Source organism: Candoia aspera, chromosome 7 (genome assembly GCF_035149785.1).
Source record: "Candoia aspera isolate rCanAsp1 chromosome 7, rCanAsp1.hap2, whole genome shotgun sequence".
NCBI lineage: Eukaryota > Metazoa > Chordata > Lepidosauria > Squamata > Boidae > Candoia > Candoia aspera.
Genome location: NC_086159.1, coordinates 81,838,888 through 81,861,854, shown reverse-complemented (window position 1 = coordinate 81,861,854; position 22,967 = coordinate 81,838,888). Strand labels below are relative to the sequence as shown.

General features: G+C 43.7%; 1 protein-coding gene across 1 annotated transcript in view; it reads right to left on the bottom strand.

The window, feature by feature from the left end:
• Window positions 1-766: 766 nt before the first annotated feature.
• The window catches only part of PPARA (peroxisome proliferator activated receptor alpha), a 35,758-nt gene continuing 13,557 nt past the window's right edge, over window positions 767-22,967 (bottom strand). The window contains exons 3-8 of the mRNA XM_063308312.1: window positions 18,405-18,644; window positions 15,904-16,064; window positions 14,994-15,132; window positions 11,426-11,628; window positions 8,680-9,127; window positions 767-7,929 (exon numbers count right to left, since the gene is read on the bottom strand). Coding sequence (XP_063164382.1) covers window positions 7,682-7,929; window positions 8,680-9,127; window positions 11,426-11,628; window positions 14,994-15,132; window positions 15,904-16,064; window positions 18,405-18,510 — 1,305 coding nt within the window. The 5' untranslated portion in view covers window positions 18,511-18,644 and the 3' untranslated portion in view covers window positions 767-7,681. The remainder of the gene's footprint in view (window positions 7,930-8,679; window positions 9,128-11,425; window positions 11,629-14,993; window positions 15,133-15,903; window positions 16,065-18,404; window positions 18,645-22,967) is intronic.

Below are 22,967 nucleotides of genomic sequence, written 5' to 3'. Positions count from 1 at the left end.
TCCAAACGCAGAAAGGTTGATTGGGGAAATGCAAGACTTGTGCCAGGTTTGGGAGACCAAAGGACCCTCTCGTGAGCCATGCCACAGCAGGCGGATTCAGCGTGGGTGAAGAGTGCCATCTCTGGCATCCCATTAATTTTTAAAACTGGCCTCTGAATTGGGACAGCATGCTTATACGGCTTTCTTTTTAAAAAATTACCCTTAATTTAAATTAGCATCTAGGGTCCCCCCCCCAAATCTGGGTACATGGCATGTAGTTGGTCTTTGCTGATCTTTTAAAGCTAAGCAGAGTCAGACCTGACAAGTCCTCGGAAGGGAGATTCACAAGAAGATCCAAGGGCTGGAGTTGGAAATATCCCCAGAGTAGATAATGGCAAAACATTTCAATAACGAGGCCATGAAAAACCAAGTGTTTCACCTTTGTCGAGCTTTGAGATGTGGTCACAGCTGCCATCTTGACTTTTCTGACACAACCTATCCCCAAACCCCCATGCTCCCACCCTCTTTTAGCAATTAATTAACACCACCACACAGGTGAAGCTACAGCATAAAATGCAGATAAGTTACTGTTTCTTTTCTATCTTACAGAGACACCTTGCAGAGTCTCTTACAGACTCTGCATATTATATTTTTGTGTTAGAATGTGGTCCATGGACAGCAAATGACGTTTTACTAACCCCCCCCCCCAATTCCATTTAATGATTTCCACTGGGCCATGTGACGGGATACCCCCTCCATTAAAACTCAGATCACATTGCTGATTTGGTTATTTTTTTAAAGAAATACTTTATTTGACACCATTAAGGCAAGGGGGAAAAAAATCACACAGTGAAATTGCTCTTTACATACATTCATCAGTCTTACAAAAAAATTTGAAGTACTGTACACACAGATGTTGACCAAGATCCCAGCAGACTCAGTGAATACTTATTTTATTAGTCCAGCCTCTATTCTTTGAATAGGGAAATCAGAAGGTTGAATTCAAGGTTTGAGAAACACTAATGGGGGTTTTATATTCTAAAATGCAAGGGAAAGGCCAATGTCGCTTTTCTATAAATCCCAGACTCTGCTAGAACAATTCACCATTACCTGCTGACTATGAGACACGGGTGCTGTTGGTCTGATTTCTACCCAGAGTTACTACACTCATTGGGTTTAGCGGATGACGGATCTTGCTCCTCTGAATATCCTTTCAGCACCATGTGCAGGTCTCCCCAGCATTTTGAGAATCCAGAGGTCTGAATCAGGGTGACTCAGACTTTAAGCACTCCAGAATTTTGCTAAAAAAGTGACACGCTTCTCATTATGGGTAGAACGTATTTTAAGATCCAGTCTGACATCTAAAAAGCATGTGAAGTGATTATACATTGGTATCAAATGTCTTCCTTATTAAGGACAATATTGATAAACATGTGCTTTGCACAAAGCTCAAACCTGCAAATCACCGTCAAAGGCAAGCTAGGAAAGTTTTTCAAAATCAAGCTTTTTTTCCCTTGCCTTATTTCTCAGCTTTTACTGTGTATTGATCAGAATCTAGAAATAATTCTTTGTGGTTCCCCCTGACTCTCAAGTCTGTCTCCCTAGGGTCTTACAACGCTTCACTTCAGATTGGATATACTTCAGCTCCCAGCAGGCACAGCCAACACAGCCCTCACACGCAGGCATCTGGCAGAAGCCATAACATCATGCATAACGACTACAACTGATGTAAATGGTAAGATTTGTGGAATTTGCGCAGTGATATCTTGACTCCTGTGATGTCACTTGGCTGGCCCTGGACGCCTGTGTGCTTCTACGAGTTGAACTCCAACCCATCTGGAGGGCTCCAATCCTCATTTTAAACTCCCACAGACTATGTGGAATAGAAAAAAGTTAACTGACGTTCTGTAGTTGCTTATGAGGTCAGTTAAAGCGGTTTCAGTGATTGGTATTTAAGTGCTTTGTAAGGCTAAATTTCCATTTTCATAAAACCTACTTTCCCTCCTCATTATTACTGAGAAAGATATTTTTTTCTATTTTTGGCCCTACAATCTCTTCATAGTTGGGAATAGATGACAAATGATAATTCATTCTTTTCAACAAGCCATCCTTCCAAGCGTTTCTCAAACTTCTTGAAGAAAAGAAGGCACCTGAAAGCAGCATTTGGCATTACCTGGGGTACCATCCACCCCTTCTTTCTTGCCAATGACTGAAAGGCAAAACCCGCTTCACCAGATGCTTCCAGCCCCTCCGTGGGATCTCAATTCAGCTCATCTGGATTGCAATCCGCTTAGAGGGAGCCCCCATCTAAAGGGAGCTGGCCGCCTAGACAGCCCTCCGTCCCGCCTCAGGCTGCACAGAACCACTTTCTACAATTCAGGACTAAAATAGGCCCACGTAGTGTCTGGTTCCCTTGAATATGTCAAACATAACCAATAGCTGCTGAGGGACACGCTACACTTTTGTAGAGTTTACAAGAACTCTGAGTGGTCTTAGCAACTGTCCTCCAATACATCCCCAAGATGATGGGCAAGAGGTGACTTTGTGCATATTAAGAAGTGTGAACTTGCATTGTTTCTCTTTCCCTATTACTGAGCAGTAATAATAGGGGAACTTACAGGAGTAAAAGTGCTCAAAAAGTGCCCTGACGTAAAACTACGGAGGCGTGTAACCACTGGGTGCCAGCCCTTTGTGAGGGGAGTGAGAAAGGGACGTGAAATGAAGTACCGACTGAAAACGCTTCCCCTTCTACGTCATTAAACAGATTGCCATGGATGCTCTGCAACGTTTGTCAACAGTGATCTTTGGGACATGCCTCAGGGAATTGCTACCACATGTTCAGCTTCATTGTTACCCCAATCCCTCAAGAATTGACATGGGAACAGAATTCAAAGGGCCAGTGTTTGCCAATGTATAGTCAAGAAGTATTTTCATAACACTGTGGACTTTTCAGTTCACCATGAGGCTACTTTAACAAGAGAAGCTGAATACCGAAAGTATCTATTAAATCCTTGGGCTAAATCTACAATTCCTCCCTAACAGCTGAGCTAGAATCATACAAGTACAGCCTCCATACAATCTAAGTATGGAGATGAACTCTAATTTTTGATCTCCTTTCAGTGTTTTGCTCTACAACTTGGAAACAGCTTAAGATATGCAGGATAGCTCCAAACCGTTCAGAAACAAGGCACTGGAAAGCAGACCACTACAGTACAATACAGCTGGCTGAATTCTCCATCCGTTTTGTTTTATTGCTGCCTCAGACCAGGAAAAAAAAAAGTTCAGAAAAATCACGTTGTGAAGTCAGCATTGTAGTTCAAGTCTGCTTAAAATGGGCATGATAAACGTGATGTAAATGTGCATTGCAAATACCCCTCTTTAAAGAGGGCTGTGCTTAATTTATTGCTTATATTGCCAATATATTGCACTACAATGCTTCCAAATAAAACTTGAGCTACAAATAAACTGCCATTACCAAGAACTGTTTAAAGGAGGCAGGAGTATCTGCAGGTGTTGTCAAAAAAATCAGGACGGCATCTGCGACAGTGCGATCGAAGCTTGATCCGTTTTTGTATGCGCATGACACATGTAAGAAGCAGATGGAGCGCTGATCCCACCATCATGGCCATCGTCTTTTTTGGCCATACCCTGCAGACACTCCAGATATGAGGTCTGTCTGTCTTTATAACCTGCAATTCAGTAGAACTGAATATAAGCATTAAGGCTTGGTTTCCTGCTGTAGGTATCAGAGGGGGCACAGCCAACCACCGCCATTGTTAATTGACATAATTCACCAAGGAGGGTGCTATAAATCTCTCCCATTAATTTCAACGGTACTGGAATCTCATACATACCCTGTCTCACTGGATTTGAGAGCAGTCTGGATAATTTTACATCGCTGCCTAGGCATTTTTAAAAGCTTTAATTACAAATACAGTGCAAACTCAGTGCATATTATCCCTACATTTGAATTTGTTACTCATGAAAGTCATCTGGGAGGTCAAACAATTCCTATGAAGCCTCAAGATTAAATCCCCTCAATGTAAGGAAAAAAAATCAAATGCATAGTAACTGTAAACATTTACATTACGCTGTCCTTTCAAAGTGGCACATCAGCACATTGATAACAAGCTGAGCATTATGCTTTCCACCAGCTCACAATGAATTTCCCACTCACCCACTAACACTTGACATCTCAGTTAGAGTCTATATTATATGGTTAACCTCCTGTTGTATTTAAAATCTGTGACACTAATATTCGGTAAGATTGTTCATAGCAATTTGATATGACATGGATGAAAACCTCTAGGGTGTTCAATCACACAACAGCAGGATCTCCTAACTATCTCACAAAAGGCAGCAAAGAGGGAGGGTCCATGGGTCCATGTGAGTGTAAAATTTCTTTCCTGATGTCCACAAAAACATTAAGCAATGAAAATAAGGGTGGGTTTATGCAACCTGAAGATGCAAGCGATGCAGGTCTGTTCTGGAAAGCCCTTGTTGTCCCACTGGAGTTCCCGTGGCCTCCAAGTGAAGCCTCCATCTGACACAGCCAAAACTTCCTTTCTGATATGATGGAATTCAACCCAATGCAGAAGAGTAACCAGTGTAAACTCCCTTCTGAAAAAAATCTACTTATCAGGTCAATGCTCTGTTATCATCCCCATTGCATAGTAAACAATTCTGCCTGTTAGGTTTCAGCTAAAAATAGCATTTGAGGTCCAGGCTTCAGCATCCTCTTCACCCAAAGAAGTTCATTAAAACAGACCATTTCAAGAAATGTTTTGGCCATGCGGCATCTTGACCAATTCCAACGGAACCTCCTTAAAAATATCTATTGCTTAGGGGCATAAAGAAATCACCAGGATAGTACTCCATAAGAGGTTTGATGCATAAAATCTTTCTGTAGTGTGAAATTGGTTGAACCTTATGTACTAAAAGACAAACACCTATAACGTATATTTAGCCAGACTCTCCTCCCCTTGCCCTACTGCCAGTGCATTAAGGAGGCATCCAGCCAAGAGCACGCCAATCTGGATGCCCTGTGGATGCAGCCATTACATGCACGTAAAAATGGGCATTTAAAGGTTATGCAATACAGAGCAATGCAGCAGAGGTCAAACAAGCAGCAACAATATAATATGAATGCAAGTTTCCACTTTTTTTGAATATATATATATATATATATATATATATTGAATATATATATATAAAAAGCGGAATAGCAAGACATTTATTTTATCTCCAAACATTGTTCACATGATGAAAGTATGAAAATTGTTTCTGGTTCACAGGCACGGGCCTTCCTGAGCCTGTATGATAAATTAGTATTTCTTGAACAATTTGATTTACAACTTTTTAATTTGTTGAGGTAGTTGGTTTTATTTTTGGGAAACAACCTTTCCCAACGTTAATTTCTATTTTATTGCCCCAATCCTGAGTAATCTGAATAATAAGTGCAAACAGTTCTATATCATGCTTTTAGACAGTGTTTCTATTAAAATATATTGGCAGATAAACTGACGTTCCATCTGAATTCTCTCCCCCATTCTAGTTCTTACAAGTCAGTTTCATGTGGGGAAGTCAGAACAGGGTGGGTTCAGAACCAGCATCTTATAACAGTTTAAATTATGGCAGATTACAAACAAGGCTGATGCAGGGAAAGATCTGGTTAGCTGGAAGCCAGTACCGGTAAATGCCACTTTTAAGTGAAGTAAGGGACAAACTGATAAAATAAAATCACTTCCTGCAAGAAAGTTACCTTCTAAATAACCCGAATCAACAATTTTTGCTTATGATTTTCCACACAGTTTGTCCAAGACATTTTGAATATAAAAGAACTTCTAGCCTGTCAAATGTTGTTTGGAGCTCTGCAGAAAGCAGGCCTATTTTCCATAGGATGAAATCCTCACCCATAATATGATTAAGAATATACAGGTAATTATAATTCCAATTTGATTTTGGAATACATCAGATACTTTTCATATTTTTCTAAATCAGGGTTTTAAAAAAGTACCGCCTAGAAAAACTGACACATAAATTATTGGAAGATCTTAAAAGACGGAGCTCCCAGGGAGATAAATTTGGGATATTTCCAAAATCAAAGCCTCAGTAGGACAATCTGAACAAACAAAAGCTACAGCTGTATACAACATCGAAAGATCACAAGCCCCTCTTCAGAATGTGTGTTCAGATGACCAAAGAAAGGTGAGTAAACAACCCTCAAGAATACAAAGGATTTCAAATATTATGGTTTTAGAAGATACCTGTTTACTAAATATAATGTATATCTGAAGGACCTAAATGCCTTAAAAGTCTAACACTGTCTGTGCTGGTACTTGCGACATCCACTGTCTTAAAAATACACTAGACACCATCAGTGGAAAATTTGGCTTAGACAAATCTGGAGACTAATCAAGCCGCCACTTAAGGGTTCAAAAAGACTTCTAGCCTCTTAGGAGAATTTCGGCCACCACCAAACTGGGAAATAAATGTCCACAGCGTTAAGTAACTCCCAATTTCTGTTCCACATCACAGTGCGAATTGTGTGCCAATACTCAACATTGCTGGTACTCAACACTGCTTCCACAAAACATGGTACTCTTCATCCTTAAATGCGGGATGACAATCCATTCCCATTCCAACTGGATCTTGTTATGTTAGAAATTCAAGCTAATAGCCAAGATGGAGACCAAGCTATGAGCTCTATCTTAGTCTACCTAACTAAGGCATTTTTAGGCCGGGATTATCAGTCATGCAGCTTGATTCATATCGTAATAAAGGAAGCCCTTGCTATACAAGAACCTCAAATTCCACCAAGATTCCCAAGTCCGTATGATCTGGCTTGGGGATGGAATCCAACTTCTCCTTCGGTTTGGCTGTCCCCCGAGACTCTGCCCTCCCACCAGCCCTCAGAAGTACATTTTGAGGGGGTGGTGGGGCTGTGGGAGGAAGGAGGAAATCCTTACTCTCCTATTCCATCATCCCTCTGGTGTTTCACCTGGAGTCTTCAATACTACACAGCTAATCTTGTAGAGGCTTCACACGGTGCTATGGAACGTACTTCCTGGGAATCATATTCAGGATTGTAACCTTAGCCAGAAAAAGTAGTACTTTTAAAAAAAACCAACTCTTCTATGGTCACTGATCTAGTACCCAATGCAATTGATCTCAAGAACAAATTTAGATGCATCTAAAAGATGTATATACCCCCTTTCCCCCTTGAATGGCCAACCCTCTGACCTTCTCCGCTTTCAAAACATCCCTGAGTTTCAAGTATGGTTCATCCTGCAAACGGTGAAAGAAACACAACCTCGGAGCCCTTCCGGCCATTGCCCGCCCCGAGGCTCTTTGGATCCTGGCCCGCACGACTAGCTTTTGCACGTTAATGGAGAGGGAGGGGACAAATGCTTAAAAGTGCAGAAACATCAGAAGGCATTCTATTTCTGAGTTGTGTCAAGTTGTGGCACGACGAAATTCCCACCACGGCCCAAATTCCAAATCAATCACAGCTTATTATCACCTCTCTTCACGTCATGCAGTTTCTTTCAATCACTGAACCCCTGCAAGGGAAACGGACATTCCAGTTACCTAGACTTCAGGATCGCAAAGGCTCCAGCTGCAGCGCAGCGGAGACCAGCTGTCCGAAAAGTGGCTGGTCACGTTGCTGCTGCGCTTCCTATGGCACAAAATGGAAGCCGCCCTAATACATGTCCTTGTAAATTTCCTGTAGCAAAGGATGCAAGTGGGCATCGGATTCAGTCTTTTTGATTATCTGGACAAGCTGAGCGTGTTCTGTGACGAGCTGCCGGAGATCTGCCATTTTCTGGAGAAGTTTGGGGAACAGGAAGATGTCATCTGGATGGTTGTTTTCTAAGTGAAGTTTCAGTACGTGCACAATGCTTTCCTGCATCTTTTCAATGTGTCCTATGTTTACCAGGCCCGGCCGATCTGTTCTCAAAAATAAAAGCATTATATTACGTTATCCTATCACTGCTAATGGGCGTCAAGCACTTACCTGCACTTAGTCCAGTGAAAGTCCCTTTATTACTCAGGGGCTATATCGTCAACGCCCAGATGCTATAAAGGTAGTCCTTGTTTAGCGACGGCCTTGTTTAGCAACTATCCGCAGTTACAACAGTGATGAAAAAGTAACTTTATGACCAATCTTGCATTTACAGCCTTTGCAGGTCTATAAAGCAAAGCTGAAGCACGTAATCAGTTGCGGTTTCACTTAGCGACCGCTTTGCTCAACAACTGAGTTGCCGGTCCCGATTGCGGTTGCTAAATGAGGACTACCTGTACAGCTTGTCGGGAAACGGCATTATTTAATTATTTATTTAAAACAGCAGAACTTTAATGTTGGTTTCATTACCACAGTTGCTATTTATGGGGTTCTGATCCTTGGTTAACTGTTCCATATTCATTTTAAATAACTTTACCCCGAGCTGTTTACCTCTTATTTTTCAAGCCCGTTTAGCGACTCCATTATGAACTCTTTCATTTGGAAACAGCGGTGTGCGAAACATGAAATGCGCCCGCAGTTGCCGGAGGAATACCGGGATAATTCCAGCCTGAACAACGAATACCAAATTCACAACACCTGTTCTGAGCCTGAGAGCAGACCCCTTGTCACTGGGAGGCCCGCTCCATGATACAGGCGTCGCTGTTAGAGGGAAGACACCGGGAATCAAGGCTTACCTCCACAACATATGATGGCAGCCACAAAGAGAGAGATGTCGCTGTCGTCCAATTCCAAGGCGTTGAATTTCATTGCAAAGTCGAACTTGGGCTCCATGATGTCACAGAAAGGCTTCCTCAAACTCTTGAGGAACTCCCGCGTTATGAAACCATTTCCATACGCGACAAGCATCCCGTCTTTGTTCATCATGGAGGCCAGCATGGCAAAGATGGCTTCGTAGACCCCATATTTTAGTAGAGTCACCTGGTCGTTCAAGTCTAGGCTACAGAAGCCCGGGATGGATTTGGCAAACTCCGTCAGCTCCGTGACAGCCTCAACCGAGGTGCACTGGCAGCAGTGGAAAATCCTCACCTCAGCCTCCTTGTTCTGGATGCCGTTGGCCACGAGCTTCGCCACCAGCGTCTTCTCGGCCGTGCACAGCGTGTCCATGTCGTGTATGACAAACGGCTGCAGCGAAGGAAGACCGATCGGTAACTTGATTAGGAACAAGACAGTGCAACAGATCCGCGCTGGAAAGGCTATCTTTCGAGCTTCAGGCGCGGTTATTACAGGTTAACGTGGAATCCACCATAATTTCAAGAATGTATGATATTTTGACAGCAATACAGGTAGTCCTTGGTTAACAACCATTTGTTTAGCGATGGCTTGGACTTATGGCCATGCTGAAAAATAACAACTGGCAACCGGTGCTCACATTTATGACCGTCGCTGCATCCCCTGTGGTCATGTGATCATGATTTGGGCACTTGGCAACCAGTTCACATTTATGACCGTCACAGCATTCCTTGGTCACATGATCGCCATTTTTGACCTTCCTGGTTGGCTTCTGGCAAGCAAAATCAGTGGGGAACTGCGTGATTGCTCAACAACCATGTGGTTTGCTTACTGCCACCACAAATAATGTCATAAAATTTGTTTGGATTCACTTAATGACCACTTTGCTTAGCAACTGAAATTCTGGTCCCAACTGTGGTCATTAAGTGAGGACTACCTGTATCGGCCATTACACATATCCAGAAATTCTCATTTTTATTCTCTGTGGCTGTGCTTGCAATTACTCACTCCAAAATCTGACTAAAAATTATTATTTCACTCCTAAGTTGCCTCTGTGCTCATGTAAAAGAGTGAGCAATTTGCACCAGACAGATCTGCTCTGCACCTTAGCACACAGATTTTACACCAGGTGCAAGGATGTTTGGGTTGATTTCAGAGAGAAACGAGGTGCAGGCAGGCAAACTCTGTTAGATAGACGAGAAGGCAGGATCCAACAAGAACAGATTCGTATCCAAAGCAGTGCCTGGTGCTACATTTGTGCATGTTGAGGCCCCCCTCCTGATACAAATTCGAATCACTGCACAATTGCAATCATTTGCCCAATTACCTGCACTAAAAAGATTGAGAGTGTTTCTGTTTTACTTGGACCCCACCCTGCCTCCCCTCCATCTAACAGAGTTTGCCTGCCTGCATCTCTCTTTTCCCTGAAGTCAACCCACACTTCCTGGCACACGGTGTAAAATCTGTGCGCTAAGGTGCAGAATCAATGCATATCCTCCCTCAACGTCATCTTCCTTACTCCGTACAAAGGAAAGCTGATGATCAGAGGACTAGAAATTAAATTTTATAAAGAAGGAAGGAAGGAAGGAACTGGGAATGTTTAGTCTGGAGAAGACTGATAACACACCTGAAGGAGCCAAGTCCTCTCTCCTTCCAGAGCACAGGACACGGAATCACGGATTACGTGACAGGAGGGCAGATCCCAATCAAGTGGCAGACAAAACTGCCTAACCCCAGGAGCACTTTGAGAGTGGATCCCTTCGCTGGATGTGCTGAAGTGGAGATCAGGGAGCCATTTATTAGGGATGGTTTAATCTGGATCTCTACTCTAATCAGGCCTTAGAAAAATGGCCTTTTCAAGCTCAAGGATCCGAGTCCCTCAGGTTTCATTTATCAATAAAATGCTTAATCCCAGAATGTGCCCTAGATGTTGCCCTTTGGGTCAGATCTGCTCTCACAGGAACATCTTTACCAAATCCTGCAGCATCACTGTTTTTAAATGCCTGTTACATGTTCCCTTTCAATATATTCAATTTAAATGATGGATTATGTAAACTTAATACATAATTCTTCCATAGGAAATAATTGCAGAAACTGATGTCCAGTTTTCCGCCATGCCCTTGGAGTGCAATCAAAGATCACGCCCGTGGCTAAGCGTCTGCTAAATACAGGAGGTTTTAAGAAAAGCATCCACGGTTCAGCAAGTGAGGTTTCAGCATGTTGAATTCCCTCCAAATTACCCACAAGAACCATAATGTCACAATCTGCCACTTACTTTAAGCACTGTTTGAACATAATTCCTATATATTATCTGGATTGCAAAGAGGGTGTTTTGGGGGGGGGGGTGTTGTGATTTTCATTTGTTTGGTAAGCTGACTTGGTTGCTTACTGAAGACTGGGGCATACGTTCTTAAAATGTCAGAAAATAAAGCTGTTAATTGCAGAAGGTTTGACCATCTAACCAATTAAGCAATGTAGTATGTTTGCCTACAGGTAAGTTGTCAGCGCTAATCAAAACCTAAAACGTACGGGGTTTACGCGCAGCACAAAAGAAACTTCTGTCAGAGAGAAGGAGAACGTCCGTAGTTATCGTCCCTTTACAAGTACATTTCTACTTCTTCCCTTCTACGCGCATCAGTGCGTCATTCACATGGTCTGCTTTTAGGCACCCCTGTGATGGCGGATACTTACAGGATTGTTATTGGCTTTCCCCACAAGTATGAGCCTGGCTTTCAGCTTGGTCATATTGAAGTTTTTCAAATAGGCTTCATAAATTCTCTTGGCAAGCGATTTGAGATCCGCGGCTTCGGAATTTTCTATACAAAGTTCACCTGTTTGAATTTCAGCTTTCAGCTTTGCCTTCTCGGACCTGGGCATCCGTCCAAATCGGATTGCTGGGGGGGGGGGGAAACAGGCATTTAGAAGGCAGCTTAGCAACGCGTGCACCGTCTCACCCACAGATATATCCTCCCATTCAGGGCTCAACCGTAAGTTGGGTTGTGCAAGGACGTTAGCACCGGGTACCCCAGTGCTTTTCAAACTTGGCAGCTTTAGGATGGGCGGACTTCAAGTCCCAGAGCTCCCCAGCCAACAAAGGTGCCAAGTTTGAAGAACGCTGGCGTAGACGCACTCAGCTTCAACGGCATTAGGAGGGAGCAGACCAGGGTTACCTGCAATTTATTGTTCTGAGGCATCCTTTCTATCTACATGCCGCCAACCTCTTCTGGGTAAATCCTGAACATAGCAAGACTGTAGCCATCAGAGAGCCAACAGGCGTCAACCTCTGCTGGTCATCCTTCCTTTCGTTTCAAAGGCACTTGCTGGAATTGACCCTCATTTCCTAACCTTTTCCAGTCGTGCTTCATGATCTGCTCTATCTCACTGTGGCCAAACTTGAGGAGGACAAACCAAACCAAACTCCAGCAGGACAGAAAAAAGTGTGTGTGTGAGAAAACAGTAAGTCTACAGAGCGATCAAGGTGAGAAGGAAAGAATCATATTGAGATGTCCAGGGCTCTATTGGGACAGGGTGGAAAGTACTGCTGAAAGCTGGAGATGCAAATAAATCTATAGTGGTTCTGCTGATTTTATTATAAGATGTGGAAGGGAAAAAAGAAAGGTAATCAAGAAAGAAAACTTCACAACAGTCTAACAGACATAAGAAAAGGAGAAAAAAAACAAGCGGGGTGCGATTCTTGTGGGGTAATAAAAATATAAATAAATAAATAGATAAAAATAAAAAATCTGCTGAATTCACATGCAAATCTGAACCGATATATGAACTAAAAATTATCATTCAAAATTATTCCTCCCAATTTTTAATGCAGATTGCCATGAAAGATGTGTGTTGGGGGAAACTGAATGCGTGTATCCATGAAAAAATGGGCAACGATCCATCTTGTTAGGGAAACTCTATAAAAACTATGTACATTAAACAAATCCAAACAGTGCACACATTTCGAAGAACAGTATTTTTATGCAAACTTATAAACAAAATCACAAGCTCAATAAACCAAAATGAGAAACTAAGAAAAAGTAAAATCGAGAGACTTTGCTTGTCTCTAGAATACAGAGAACCAGTACGAAGGAATGCAGCAGAAGAGAAAGAAGGAAGATCTAATCAAAAAGGAGCTATCTGTAAAAGCATAAGGCTGGGGGAATTCTGGGAGTTGAAGTCCACACATCTTGAAGCTGCTAAGCTTGAGAAACACTGGTATAACGAGAAGAGAGTGTCTACACAGCACATATAAGGGGGTTAAACTCAAATGTAGTAAACCCTTGCAAAACTGTCTTCTTGAATTAATAAATATCTGCAAATGGGTCTCAAAGTAGTAACTTCAATCTAGATAGCAATCAGGGATATACCATTACTCCGAGGTCCCTCTTCACCTGAACCCAAGACTGGTTTGAGAGGCTGCAAAGGAGCCTCCTAAAATGAGGACCTGACTTTACCCTTCTGCCCCCTGAAGGATGACAGATCCCCTCTCCACACTACAGAATGAGAACAGTGGGCCTTTCAGACTTACAGTAGGTCTAGCACATGTGCTGTGTCTTTTTTTTTTTTTTTAAACCCGTTCAATCGTGTCCAATTCTCAGAGACTGCCTGGACAGGTCCCTGCAGTTTTCTTGGCCAGGTTTTTCGGAGGTGGTTTGCCATTGCCTCCTTCCTGGGGCTGAGAGAGCACGACTGGCCCAAGGTCCCCCAGTTGGCTTTGTGCCTAAGGCAGAACTAGAACTCACGGTCTCCTGGTTGCTAGCCTGGTGCCCTCACCACTCCACCACTGGCTCAGGTGCTGTGCCTTACTCTAATCCTAAGAACAGCAACCAGCTCTCAGTGAATGCAAAAGCCAATTCTGCTGGAGCTAACAAGCCAAAATCGCACAGAAACTATACACCTCCAATACCGTCTGCATCTCCAAGCTCTGTTGCGTATCCTCAGGCCTGCTGGATGCATTTCTGAGATCCAGGAACTCGGGAACACAGAGAAGAGCTCTAGGTTCTTGGAACGTCATGGCTCCAAAGTTTTAGCAAAGCTGAAGCTTGAGAATTTCACCAAAGTGGTGAGATTCTTTCCCACGTGGGAAAGTATTTAGTAACCAGAGATGGAAAAGAGGTTCTCTTTCACAGCAGTTTTATATTTAGACCACTTAAATGCCATGCCTCCTATTCCTAAACTTGTTACCTGCTTCCCTCTCTCTATGACAGAGAGCGAAGCAGGTATGACAGGAGAAGATATCTAAACATATATTTTTAGCATTTACAGAAAAAAAAAAGGCTGGCATAAAAAATAAAGCTTCAAAATCCTAGATTAAACTAAAATATGATTACTGATGCTTGAAAGCTGATGGTAGGATATACAGCGCTTTCAGTCTGAAACCTTTATTATGGAACAGATACACCTATTCCACTGAGTCAGGAATTCCTGAGAAAAGATTTGCAATTCCTGTCGGACACCTCCAACACAAAGAAATTCTAAGACAAAACACAGTGTTGCTTATGATTCAGGATTAAGGTGGCTTACTGCTCTTCAAACCATGAGTAATAGCTAAGCTAATCCTACAAGCCTCGGGGGATTTACACCGTAGCCTCTGTTGGGTCTGCAGTGTGAGGTGGCAGAGGAAAAGGAACTTAAAACAGATCTAAGGATATATGTCCAGTCTTTAAAGACCACGGCAACCAGCAGACCAAAAACAAGATACAGGTTGCACCAATTTGCCGGTACATGGGAACATCTTGAGGAAGGAAAAACAGAATAAACAGATGGGATGATTAACCCGGATGGGAGATGTCATCAGATCTCCCCCTCCTCTCTGCAATAAATGAATGGCTCAAGGCCAGCTAGGATTTGGTTGCTGCTGCTAGGTCATGACACACAAGGAATTAATTCCATATCAATCTTTGGAATTGCCCAATTTTTTTTTTTAAAAAGCATTTACCTGCCATTTGGACATTCAGTATAGTGGATTATGCAGTATATTCGAAGAACATAAATGGAAGGAAATAGGACTGCACAAAATGCCGTTACATATATGTTAATGTATAACATTTGTGCATGGTTACATATTAACCAAAGGTTGCACCAATGTTTGTGCAAGGGCATCATTACATTTGTACCGAGGTTCACTTTTCCAGCACAAATGGCAAAGCCTTCTATGACAGGATGGATGACGCCTTGTTGGACGGATCTAGCCCCTTCCGCTTTAGCCCCGTGTAGAGGAACACGGCCAGTGCACGCAAAACTGATGGATACCCTTACCTACCATTATGAGACATTCCAACAGAAAGGCACTTCTGAAAACGACAATATTGGCACTTGTTGCGGTTCTTTTTCTGGATTTTGCAGTTGCGATCACACGGGTCATAAATAAGTTTTAGCCTGATTGTTCGCCTGAAAAAGCCCTGAGGACAGGGGCAGGAAACAAAACATTAATACTCGGAAAGGGGACCTTATCTACCTCCCAAGGGGATAAATCTGCCGTGTTAAGCACAGCACCTAGCAAGACAGCTGTACTACAGGTGGTAAATATGGCTAGTGGTAGAGTTTTTCAGGAGCCAGTGGCTCCTGTGCCACTAAAAGAGATATCAAGGGACGCAGAAGGACTGTAGCCATCTTGGACTCCACACGCCTACACAAGAGTAAACTCCTTCAGGATACCGTATGAGTAGGATATGGCAGGCTCCTCTTTTCGGTCCGTGAAGCGTCAGCATCCCAGGGCTCTTTGAAAGGCCAGGTCTTACTCCAGCGAGCATTTCTGAGTATTGATAGATCCAAAGATCAACGTTTTTCAGGAACTTAATCTGTTTCTGACTTTTCCAGACCTGGCTTCAAAGGTCACAAATCCAATCACGTGGGGACTCCCATGAGTAAACAGCTAAACCCCTCCTTTTCAACATCTCTTACATTCCTGGAAATTGTAGATGTTTCAGAACGTCATTAAGAAGGAAAATGGCCTGGGGTCCCTTAAACCTAGGGCCGAGATGAGCAACTTGATAGATACCACAGAACTGAGATTCTCCACAAAGTACATTCCACGCAGTGAGGGAGATTCTCATTTTCGTTCTCCTCAATAGTCCTGCTGACAACTGCTGCTTTGTGCTACCACTCGAACTTCCTGTAAGGTGGGTGCCACTGTAAACAAACAGGTTAAACACTGCATATGGGTGACATACCTTACAACCTTCACAAGCATGGACCCCGTAGTGGTAGCCTGATGCTTTATCGCCACAGATCCTACATTCAATGTTTAAGACCACACTGGGGAGCTCATCTTTGCTATTTGGAAGAACAGCAAGATTCACGGATGAGGGGCTTGATGCTGGTGAGAGAGAATCTGCAAAGGGGAGAAAGAGGACCCTTGGCAAATGCTTTTGTCATCCCTGTCCACCTACCTTGAACCCCATTATCTGGGTAGTTCTAGCCAAAACGGCACTCTAGATCTGTGTTTCTCAACCTTGGCCACTTGAAGATGCGTGGCCTTCAACTCCCAGAATTCCCCAGCCAGCCATGCTGGCTGGGGAATTCTGGGAGTTGAAGGCCACGCATCTTCAAGTGGCCAAGGTTGAGAAACACTGATCTAGATGCTCAAGAGGCAGGGATCAGAAACAGAGGAATTCCAAAGCTTACAGACACCCAACATAATCCCAGAAAAAGTCTCCAGAGGAAGGGAAGCTCTTAAAACCCAGCCCAATGTGGACAACGCTTCTTCAGTTGCCTGGGAATGTTGGGGGCTTGTAGGAAGAACCGAAAAGTGGGCAAGAAGGAGTAGAAGGGCAGGGAATATCTTTTCCTGGCACACCTCACATTGCCCCATCGATTCACCCTTACTGCAAACTCAGGCAGGTGACTTTGGAAGTGACGTCTACCTAAATTTAAATTTAAGACGCAGGCTGCGCTTGTGAAGCAAGAAAAGGAATACAGAAAATGAAGGAAGGGAAGACTTGTCCAACACAATTGTTTGAAGGAGGAAGCAATAGTTGGACAAGTATGTTGCTTCCCATCTCTAGAACTGTGGGCCTGAACTGAATTTTCTTGGTCTTCACATATTTTGTTTCAGGACTGGAAACCTTTAATAGAGGGGTGGGTAACATTTCTCAGGTTGGGGGCCAAAACAGCCTCCTAAGCGGTGAGCAGGCTGCAGAATTCTGCTGATAGAGTGCCAACCCTGGAAGGGCTGGTGCTGAAAAATTGTGGTCTATGTTTCACCATTTGGGAGAGCTGGGGCATTCACGGGTAAGTAATTATCTTCCAGCATTTCCACTTGTTTTATTTGTTTTTAAGACAAACAACGTCCCCACCCCATAATTTGGATATTTTTTCACCAAATTTCTGCAGCACAATCTCAGGGTGCCTCAGGAGCTGCAAAGGATGGGATTGCCCATCCTTGCTTTAGCATCAAATAGCATCAAATCACAAGGGGCACCTAAACTACTGGAAGAAATTAGGTATCCTTTATCTCTTTCTCAGTCCTGGAAATCACCCCTCCGCCCCAAATAAAAATCTGAGCAGTGTGGATCAGGAGCCAAAGCAGGAATATTCATGGGGACAAGAATTCTTGATGGGATCCAAAGATCACCCAGTCCAGGCCTTGCCGAAGCAGAGCAGCTACTACTGAGGCATCCCTGAAGGATGGCATAAGCCTTCTGCTTCCAGACCTCAAACGAAGGAGATCCACCACCTTCCCACAGACAGTGTCTTCCCTGTTAAGTAGCTCATACTAATGACACTCCAAAGCGTAATGTTTTTCCTTTCCCATCAGTTCTTGTCCTGCACCCTGAAGCAAACAGGTAGTTTGCTGTATCATCTGCGCAGTTAGTTTGAGGTTCAGCTTGGAGTTCTGAACGCATGGCAACTGCCTGCATTCCAAAAGTGACTTAGAGGGGTTAACAGAAAATATCACTTTTGGAGCATAATGCACCACTCCCACCACCTTAGAATGCAACGTTTGCTTAAAGGAGGGCTTTTTGCTTAATCTGAATTCAATTTCTTGAAAGGCTGAAATGGCAAGAATGAATTTAAGTTGCTGCAATTTATCCTCCTGGGATAAAAATGCAGGTCTCTTCCCAATAAACCTTATTCTATACCAGATCTATCTTTCCGTATGAATCGTGTTCTTCTTGGCACCTGGCCTTTCTTTTCTAGCCTTTATCTGCTCTCCTCTCCTCTCAAAAAGAATTCTAGAAGAAATGAAAAGAATGTCATCCTTTACAGGATGGGGTGCAGACCACTTGAGGGACCCCGACAGGGGATATACATTTTAAAATGCTAATTACCACCCCAAAAATTATTCCAGGGGATTCCCAAGCTTTATAAAATCTGATCTGTAACAAGTGACAGCACATAACACACACAGTTCAATATTCCTGTCTGACTTAAGAGCATATACGATTATTTCTGAAAGGATCCCAGACCCAAAAAAATCTAATTTCTGTCTAAGCAATTTAGAAATTCTTATCTATACGAAATACAGGCGTTATGAAATGATGCCCATCAGTTTACTTCCTTGTGCTGTCACTTGCTTTTCAGAGCTGCCGATGAAGCCATTATGGCAAATCTATCTACATGATGTAAGATAAAAATCAAAGGTGTGGCCATGCACTGCCTAGAGACAAGCTGAATAAAGATTTCATTATCTTTATCTTTTATTACACGAAAACAATTGAAAGGTTTTTACCTGCATGGACAGATCCGTCCGATCCATTTCCCAGCAACTGGAAGTCAGTTAACGCTCCAGAGCTTTCCGCACTTAGAGACGGTAAAAGTTCTTTCACACTTTCCATCTCTTGAAAAATTTCTTAAGATAAAGGAAGAGGATCTTGATAGTCCTTCAAGGGAGTAACGGGGCAGAGCTGGCTTTCTTCTGAATCCACCATTTTGATGAGGTCAAGGGCGTCCATTAGCATGGATCAGACGTCTGAAAGGCAAACAGGGGTTTTGCAAGGCAAACTAAACCGTTCACTGCTGGTGGGTAACCCTCTCTACTCCCTGCCCTTAAGCCTTTTGGCCACGGCTGGCTCATGTAAAGAGGCTATTTGTACACAGGTAACCCTCGACTTAAGGGGCATGGTGGCTTAAATGGCTCAGTTAAGACGCCAGGCTTGTCGACCGGAAGGTTGCACGTTCGGCGGTTCAAGACCCAAGCACCGTGTGATGGAGTGAGCTCTTGCCAACCTAGCAATTTGAAGGCACGCAAATGCAGGTAGCTAAATAGGTGCCGCTTCAGCGGGAAGGTAACAGCGTTCCGTGACTGTCATGCCAGCCACGTGACCGCGGAAGTGTCTTCGGACAACGCCGGCTCTTCGGCCATGAAACGGAGATGAGCACCGCCCCCTAGTGTTGGATACGACTGAACAGGAACCTTTACCTTTAACCCTCGACTTATGACAATTGGGTCCAGAACTTCCATTGCTAAGCGAGGCAACCATTAAGTGAGTAACACCTGATTTTACTTTTTTGCCATGGTCATTAAGCAAATCACTGCAGTTGTTAAAGTGAATCACATGGTCATTAAGTGAATCCGCTTCCCCCATTGACGTTGCTTGTAAGCAGCCGGCTGGGAAGGTTGCAAATGATGATCATGTGGCCCCAGGACCACAGGGACGCTGCAACAGTTGTAAGTGCAAGGATCGGTCACAAGTCACTTGTTTTGCACCGTCATAACTTTGAACAGTCACTAAATGCATGGTCATAAGTCGAGGACTACCTGTAAGCCCCTCTGTGTGTTTGGAGGCAACAAAATCCCTGCAATGGCTTGTGGGGGAGCCATTATCATGAGACAAATGTCACATCCAAAGATTCACGTGCAACACACAAATGCTCCTTCTTACGGCTGGGAACCCTGGTGGTGCAAATGGCATCTCACTCACTGATATTTCTGATGGCTCAAACACAAGAAAGAAACCGAAATAAAACTTGCCATTATGTTTATCGTTTCCTGCGCCTCAGCAGTTCTCATTGAAAGGCGATGGCACAGGGTGGGGCTTGGGACTGCACTGCTCAACTGATCGTTGTGGGCCATCCTGAGTTGTTTCAGAAGGTGGGAAGATGGGCATCTAAGTCTTTTAAAGAAATAAATGATGCCTCTTTAAAATATAATTTGTTGGCCAAAGGACTCGGCCATGACAACTTTCAAATGACGCCTCCCGGAGATTTTGGTTCAGCCTACTCATCCTCTTTTTAAATTCTTACCCAGGAAATCGCCATACTTCTACAATTTTTAGCACATCCCCCCCCACTGTACATTTAGAGCAGGGTTTTTCAAGCTCAGCAACTTTAAGATGGGCGGACTTCAACTCCCAGAATTCCCCAGACAGCATGGCTGTCTGGGGAATTCTGGGAGTTGAAGTCCGCCCATCTTAATGTTGCTGAGCTTGAAAAACACTGATTTAGAGGGGAACGGCCACAGTCCAGTGGCCAAGAGCTCCTGAGAAGCTCAGCTGCCCTGCCAGTTTTTGAGCATCTCTGAGCAATTTGGATCCTAGAACCCCCCTTCCCTTGGCAAAAATCTGCCAAGCAACATTTAGGCCCACGAACAGAACAGAAAAGATGTTCGCAGTTTTCCCTTAGTGCACATCACTTGAGACATTCCCATCTCTGCACGGTAAGGGTGGGGCTTCAGAGGGAGAACCCAAGGCCCCGTTCATTTCATCATTCTGCAGCTCCATGCCAAGGCAATGCCAACACACAGATTACTAGCATCAATTAAGACCGGAAGAAGTAACCCACATTTGTGTTCTGAGGCTCCCTGGGCCAAAAGGTAAACAAAACTTTTGGGAAGCTCTAAGCAAGCTGGTATTTCTCATGGGGGGGAGGGCTTTCAAAGTGCAAACTAGGTGCCTCAACTCCCTGCAAGGCTTAAGTCATCCACCTTTAACCCTCCCCAAGATGATACCCCACCCTCTTCAGGGACGTCAGGATTTGCCCTCCCTGCTGGCCAAACACAGAAAAAGGTGTAGTCCTTGGTGACAAAAAGGGACGATCAGCTGTGACGTAGCCAGAAGCCAAGCCATGCATAAAAAATCCTGTCTGCAGAGCACATTCATGCCAAAGCACCAGACAGAGCCAGTTTTCCCTTCTTCTTTCCTGGGATTCCCTGCCATACTTGCCATCTCTAATTTTTAATGGTTGGGTTTGAAGGGATTTAATAAGGCTCTTTCCTTCTCATAGGTCCCCCACCCCACCCCGGGCATATGAAGCAGAGAGAACGCCTTTGTTTTGCTATCCAAGTTGGCTTTCCCTGTAAAGCAATCAAGTAAAGTCGCATCACCGAACCTCAAGGAAGGTATCACCAGAGAGCTACTCCTGCTAACGCTCATTAGAACAGGACTTTCTCACGACTTACTTCTAGGGATGCACACTTTGGTTTTAAAAAGTATTTCATATTAGTCTTCTCTTTTGGTACTCCATGTGGTAACAACAGCATATCGAAAAACCACCAACCTAGTCACTGGCAACTGTGATGTCAATGAAGATGCCTACGATTTGAAAATCCACCTTATTCACTGTCTCTGTTGTTCATACTAGCTTCTTGGATAAGCAGACCTTCTTTAGATAGCATTTTGCAAAGTCACCTCTATACAGGTGAAACCCAAAGAGTTTGAAGCTCAGATGCTCTCATGCAGCAAGACTTAAGACTCGCAACACAAACCGGTAAGCATCTATCTTGAAGCCAGTCCCACCAAGCTCAAGAGGCCTGGATCCCAAGTGAGTGCATAACCAGAGACTTGCTCTTACAGAGGACTACTTGTGTCTGAATAAGTTTCACTGACTTCAGCGTAAGAGAGGTAAAGTTGGGTAAAAGCATGGGATTCTGATTCTCTTTAAGGTAATATAAAAATAAGATTAAAAGGACTGGATCTGGTCGCATAGCAGCACAAACTCCCCAGAAGTACTGTACTGTACTGTAAATTAAGTTAGGAGCCAAGGAAGTTGCCCTGTGCGGAGGGAACCCCAGTAACATTCAGAAACAGAGGAGACAGTGAATGCTTGAACCTCTGTGACAAAAGGGATGCTTATCAAGATGTCAGCTGCTCTAAAGATATGCGAAGAGAATCCTTCATGTATCAGTCTACTGAAAGACACCCACCCACCCACAAAGTACATTTTTGTGTGCTTTGGCACACAAAATTAAGGAAGAAATTTGCTGTATTCCAATGCCCGCCCTGTAAAGAATCTGCTGGAAACGCCACCTCCACCTTCTGCCACGGATAACTCTAGTTAGCTCAGAATGGGAGGAAATTTTTCTTCTGCCTTACCAATTGTTTACTCAAGATCTGGAGAGAGCGAGCTAGACTCAGTCACTACTAGTTGAAGAGTAGCTGACCGTCTCCTTCTCCTGGTAACCTAAACTGGAAAACCTAACTTGAAAAGGGAGGGGGAAAGAAAGAGAACGAGACAAACTGATTGATGCATTAATTTAGGAATCCAACATTCTATCCGAGTAGTTTATAGGAAAGAAAGTAAAGATAGGACTGTGAAAGAAGGCGGTAACCATGCACAGTAATATAAGCAAATCAATTACTATAAAAATATTTACCGTCGCCAAATTGAGCCTTTTGCGGTAGTTAAAAATAGATGAAGAGGGACTCTGAATGGGTGTTCTGCCCCTTTTCATGTGGGTCATGGGACAATCATGAGTGATTGTCATAAAGCAACTGATGACAGGCAGACCTTCAGAGCAGAGTCTGCCCCAGTAAAGGGCAATCAAAGTGAGAAGGGAGGGAAGTGAGAGCTGGCCGGGCTTTAGCTAATCCCTCCCTGTCAGCCCATCTTGCTTATTTAAAGAGGCCAGAGCATGACCCGGAGTATATGAAACTGCTATTCTAGTACTGGAAAGATTTAGGAAGTCAGGTATGTCAGACTCAGATCCTGTGACAGGCAGCATTCACGTAGGCCAGACAGTCTGACAGCTATTTCTCCCATTTCAGAACGAGCGCACAATACTGGAACACCAGCATGATACCGAGCCACACAAAACAGCTCCAGATTAACTAGTGAAGCTAACTTTGCTTAAACGCACAGGGCAGCTCCCCGGACACATTTAGCCACAACTCAGTTCTACCGAGTCCTGCTTGATGGCACCACCTAGCTGACCTTGAGAAAAATTAAGCAAGGTCGAAATTTGTCACTGCTTGAATGGGAGACATTCCAGGGAGCAAGCTAGACTGGCAAGTCAAAAGAACACCTTGGCAGAAAACAGTGGCAACTAACTTCCACTTGGTTGCTGAGAAAACTAGAT